Below are 6,000 nucleotides of genomic sequence, written 5' to 3'. Positions count from 1 at the left end.
TGCCTTTGCAGGCTGCGTATCTTTGTGCAGAACAAAGTCAAGTCAACACATCCCTGTGTCCCATGCCCACAAACCACTCACCTGGCATACAACAGTCACCCCAATGCCAGTGGTGAGGGTACAGGTGCATGAGCCCTAAACCCCTACAGTGCCCAAGTCCATTCCTGGGCACTGTAACTGCATTGCTGCCATTAAGAGTATTTGGTGCTGGGAGTTTGTCATTACAAACTCCACAGCACCATAATGGCTGCACTGAAGACTGGGAAGTGTGGTATTAAACTTCTCAGCACATTAAACCCACACTGATGCCAGTGTGGGATTTAATGTAAAATGCAAGACAGGGCATCTGAGATACCTCCTGAAACTCTACCAACTCCCAGTGACCTGACTGAGTGGCTGCCACCACCAGACATGTTTCTGGACCCCTTGGTCGAGAGCTTGCTGCTCTCTGGGGCCTGAAACAATGCACATCCTGGGACGAGGTGCCAAGCCTCCTCCCCCCAGGATAGGCAGGGTTCACGAAGGATAAGCTTCAAAGGCATGCCATACCGCCTTTGTGAACCTCGCCAGACCATTTGCTGCTTTCAGCAACTGGTCCCCACTGGTTCTACCCCCACTTTGGGCCGAAGACTCGACGGGAAAAAACAAATGAGGAAGAGAAGTGTGCCCACCCCTGCCAACTCCACCCCTAAGGTCCAGGAGGCGAGGTGAAGCACAGTCACAGCCATCTTGAGGATGGGGGGACCCAGCCAACCAGGGACAGGCTCCTGCCCCCTCTCACTGGAGAGTGGCAGAATAAGGGGTGTAGCCACCCAAGGGAAGGGAACCATTGGTCCCTGCCCTTTACCTACCTGTAACACTACTAAATTTAGTATTTAGGGGCACCCTGAATCTCCCTTCCTCAGACCCCACAACCACAAGAAAAGAAGAGGAGGACGAGAAGCTGTGCAGAGCTAACAAGAGGACAACGCCCACTGACTTGGCACCAGCCCTACAGCCCTGTCTCCCCCTCAAACCTTCTCCTGCAAAATCCGGGGATGTCCAGCGGCCAGCAACCTCAAAAACCCTGGAGGACCTGCCTGCATTCACTTTCCAAGCTGTTTCTCCCGTGAACACCATAGACGTTTGAACTGCAGCTTCTGGTGCCAGCCAGGAACCACGAATCCAGCCCACTCTGCACCTGCCGAACTAGAGTGGAAAAACACCACAAGGAGGTCCACCTGGCGATCCTGACCAGAGTTCCTGTGACCTCTGACCTACCTCAAGCCTTCACACGACACCTGCAGCCTCAATCCAGAGGACCCCCCCCCACTCCTATTGCGACCAGAGCTGGTAAGAAAATCCGACGTGCAAAGGCACCCCTGCACCCAATGCCCCACAGGCTTGTGTGCCCAACCCAGCAGTGCCTAACCATCCCTCTAAATTCCAACTTACCCCTCGAAGATTTCTTTCGATAGGATAACATTGGTAATTGTATGTGAAAATGTTTCAAGTGTCAACTTTTGAAATGCAATAATATTCTTCAAAAATTGTACCTCTAACTAAAACTCATTTACTCACCTGTTTTCAGGAAATGTCCCAGTGCTGAATCTAGGATCCAGCACTGTTGGCAAAAGTAATCTGAAAAGTAATTAATTGCATTTTACTTAAAAGCCCATTCATTCGAATGTACTATACCTGCAAAGTGTTGCAAACTGCTTACTTAAAACTGGTCACAGTGCCCTGGGTAGCTGTGGTACCATTTACCAGGGACTGACCTGTGGCCAGAGACGCCAATTGGATTTAGGCTTCAATGCAGTTTTAGGGAAAGGCCCTGGGTACCTGATTAGCAGGAGCCCAGTGCACACTCAGTCAAAGCACAGTAAACAGTGGGGACAACCATACAGAAAGAGGGCACTTTCCCACACCTGAGCCAGCCTAAACTGGCCAAGGGAACTCTGGGCCAGAATCATGCAAATTTGGTCAGCAACATAGGATATAGACTCTGTTAGGAAAGGGATCTGTGGGTTTTTTGTTTTTTTGCATGATCACCCCCAAATGTTTGTACTTTTACTGGTTTTGGAATCTGAAGTACACTGGGACCTCTGACCAGCCCCAGTGCATGTGCTCTGACCCCTAAAAACAATGTGCAATTGGCTAATAACTGATTGGCATATTTAACTAGCACACAAGTCCCTAGTAAATGCTGCAAAGTGTACCCAGGGCTTGTAATTTAGTCACCAGTGGACTCTGCAGCACTTCAAAAAGCCACCACTGCTGCGACCGTGAAAACATTGCTCTTTTTCTGCCTTGCAGCCTAGTCGGGCAGCTTTTAAACTACAAGCTTGATGGGGTAAATTTACCCCTTTGCCGCCAAGTCTTTCCTTTTTAGTTCGAGCCTGGGCAGCGCATGCACTGTTCTGCGAGGCATACTATTAGAGTATGGACTTGAAACTCCTCCAACCCCCACTCACCTCCCGTATATTTCATTGGCTTGTGTCTTTGTCCTTTGTAAATGCTGGCTTCTGCTTTGGTAATCGGCTTGTTAGGCCCGCCTTAGTACCGCCTTGTCTTCATTTGTAACCTCCCTTGAGGACTGGCCCTTTTACTTATGTTACACGGTCTATTATTTAGTCTGTAAGCACTATTTTCTTAGTGAGTTTTGTCCTACAGTAGGCATGACGTGTTGTGCACCAACATTCAGCGCGCCATGCGCACTCACTTTCCAAGAAGCCAGTTCAGTGGCGGCAATGCAATAGCGATTTCATTTAGGAGAGTTTGATCCATTGGCATTCTAAATTACAATAGTTTGAACTTTCGCAAATGCGAGACCTGTTGCTTAGCAAATGTATTTTTTTGTCGGTTATTTCCAAGTGGCCCATGGCGTGCTTGCACTTAATAGAGGCCACACCTCTTTCTATAGACGAGCCACTTCTAAAGAAAGGGGCGCGCCTGCCATCAAAATGAAAGTGCTGTTTGGGGTGCTTTTACAAAACATAATTGATTTTTTTAAACAAATGCTTTTTTCATAACGCCCCATACCGTGCTTTCAATTTAATGGCAGCCGTGCCCCTTTCTTTAAACACAGCTAGTCTAAAGAAAGGGGTGTGGCCTCTATGCATGTAGAAACGCGGCAGGGGGCGCTTGGTGAAAAAAATCTTTACACATTAATAGGTCTCGCTTTTGCGAGAATTTAAGCTATTTACATTTACAATGCCAATAGCTCAAGTATAATAATTGCGAGACCTATTGCATTGCAAATGCTTGTTAATATTTATAGGTTGCCCATAAGGCAGGATGCCAAATATAAAAAAAGACGTGTCAAATTTAAACTGTCCCGACAATGAAATACATGAAATTGTCATGTTCACTGCCGTAATGCTTGCAGTCCCGAGCGAAGTGGCAACTTTTATTTGGGACCACCAATGTATCAATTATTTTTTACTTTAAACCACACTTATTTCTGGAGTTGCATTTAAATTAACTTTTAATGCAAAGGTGACCGTAGAAAGTCAACCGTTTTTTTGCCACAAATGTCTAGTAGCCATTTCTGGTGGACTACAGAAGTTGTCACCGGAGACAACCTTCTGCCCTCCTGCTAAGAGGTATGAAGTGCTCCAAGAATGGGGAACAGAGGAGGTGTGACCACCTTCTTCCTGAGTGGCCACAGATCTCCCAGCTTCAAAGGGGCTATCGCCTTTGATAGGCAAATCAGTCACACTGCAGCCTGCTCTTCCTGAAGGAATAATCTGGCATCTCTTCCATAGGAGGAAAATAAAATACAGAGCTGGTTTTCCAGGAGGGATAGCTAATTATACTAGACAGACCTCAGTGGTGAGCCCATGGCTGTCCCAGGGAAGAAGGGTCCAAACATCTTGTGCTTGGGCAGAGAGCCCCGTGGGATTTAGTGCCAACCCTACAGGGAATGTAAGTGGGTAGGGTTACCCTGTGGGAATTGGAGCCTCATTAGCTAGTGAGTCCTCTCCACCCACAAAGTTGAAATTGGTTTCCGGTCTCAGAACACTGCTGGACTCTGATAGAACAGGAGGGGGACTACACCTGCTGAACTTATGGACCTCAGACTGCAGCAAGGAAGACTGCACTTGCTGAGCCAAGGCAGGACTTCAGAAAGAAAATGGCTGCTCCTGCTGGTGTACCTGTGGAGAGACACCAAGGGATGAACTTTCTCCCGCTCGTGCCACAACTAGTTAGTGGACTCTCCGAGCTAGTTGGCTAGCCTCCTGTTGAGCGTATGGGACACAAAATTTAAAGAGACCTGCAGCTAAAAAGAACCCAGCTGCCAGGTCTCCCTGTACTCTGCTGGTGTGACAAAGAAATCAAGTCCTAGCCCCCTCACTGGTTGTGGACCACTCTCTGATTCTGAACCTTTGGTAAGTGCTAGAGTGCAACCTGTGAGCCAAAGGCAAAAGGTACTTTTTTTTAACACCGCCTCATAGACTACCACTACTTGTCAGTTCATTGGGTAGCCTTGTTCCAAGTGTGAAGGTAACATCTTGGCCTGTGGCAACACAGCACCCTCATCCGACCCATACTTCTATTGTGGTCGGCCTAAAACTTTGACTTTTCCCTTGAATCTCGTGCTCGAGCCACATAGAATACCACTAAGAATGGAAGGCGGTGATTTGCCAACTTTCAAAGCTTTTCCAAACTTTTTGAAGTGAACAGCAGTGATTTATGAAAATCTTGCAAAAAGCATTAATGTGGTTCTCTTTATACCGTAATCAGATTTTGTTGTCTTGGTTATTTGAAGATAAAAATATACTCTACTCTATTTTTATAAATTAAAGGGGTTCTTTTGCCTCGTTTTGCCTCTTGTTTCCTATCAACTGTATATTACTTAATGTTTTACAGTTTTCCTCTAAGTTAAGCTTCGTTGCTCTGTGTCGCAGCTACCCAGGACTGCGCTACGGTTTAATCAGAAAACCTTACTGGACCTGTCATGGATTAGTCACATTATTACTTGGTAAGGTCTCACAACCACCTCAGCTAATAACTCCCTTTTCTCACAGGTTTGGTGGCACCTTGAATCTGGGTTCCGACAGTCCATTTTTCTCCATTAGGGAAGTCTCATGTTACTCTGGTTCTATGTCACTAAGCACTTCCACTCCCTGGATTAAGCTTCGGTTGATCCTCTAACTACCGTTTTATCAGGTTCATAAATATATCTTGCCTTTCCAATTAAGAGTGCAACAGTATTAACCCTTTTACAATAGTGGTAATCTACTTGACCCACTCAGAACAGAGCACAATAACCTGTGACTAGTTAGAACCCCTAGCGAAGGCCATATTTTGCCACTGGAAGTCTCTTCTACGTTCACATGCTGTGCATAATTCCACATCTATTGGTTGATAAATGAATGATGCCCCACCATAGTCCGGGGCAAATATCAAATTCCAGCAGCGGATGGAAATTGCTACTGATACATCCTACTGTTCATCAGTTATGTTGAAAAGATGTGCTAGGAATACACGTCTGTGCCTTGGTCTTGAGCTCATTGCACAGTGTCTACATGAATGATGTTTTGCAGTTGACCCATTAGTTTATCAGGCAAATAAAATGTGGTGTTGGCCTGTTTTTAAATCCTGTCTCTTGTCTTCTCACAGAGAGAAAAAGGTTGGGTATTGGCCAGTCCCAGGAGATGAACACACTTTTCCGCTTTTGGTCATTTTTCCTTCGGGATCATTTCAACAAGAAAATGTATGAGGAGTTCAGGCAGCTCTCTGTAGAAGATGGGAAAGAGGGCTACAGGTAAGTGCAGTTCAGCCCATAGGGCAGACCTAGAATAGTACACCTTATTTCTAAATAACTGTTTGATAAGGTATTATTTTCTATTCCTCTATTGTGGAATCTATTGGTGTCAAACTCCTGAATAGTCTTGCTTGGAACCAAGAAAATACACACTTTTTAAAAATGCCGATAGAGATTGAATTTTTTAAATGCCTAGTTATCTATTAACTAGGCATTTAGTAACTAAATTAAGTAAGTAGCTGGTATTTACT

At 45.7% G+C, this 6,000-nt stretch overlaps 1 protein-coding gene across 3 annotated transcripts in view; it reads left to right on the top strand.

Moving 5' to 3' along the window:
• Nucleotides 1-6,000, top strand: part of LARP1 (La ribonucleoprotein 1, translational regulator) — a 773,488-nt gene that overhangs the window by 664,956 nt on the left and 102,532 nt on the right. For all 3 annotated transcript variants that reach the window (XM_086931251.1, XM_086931250.1, XM_086931252.1), the window contains exon 16: nucleotides 5,605-5,749. In XM_086931251.1, the coding sequence (XP_086787377.1) occupies nucleotides 5,605-5,749 (145 nt within the window). The remainder of the gene's footprint in view (nucleotides 1-5,604; nucleotides 5,750-6,000) is intronic.

Source organism: Lissotriton vulgaris, chromosome 7 (assembly GCF_964263255.1).
Source record: "Lissotriton vulgaris chromosome 7, aLisVul1.2, whole genome shotgun sequence".
Lineage (NCBI taxonomy): Eukaryota > Metazoa > Chordata > Amphibia > Caudata > Salamandridae > Lissotriton > Lissotriton vulgaris.
This window is presented reverse-complemented; position numbering and strand designations above follow the sequence as displayed.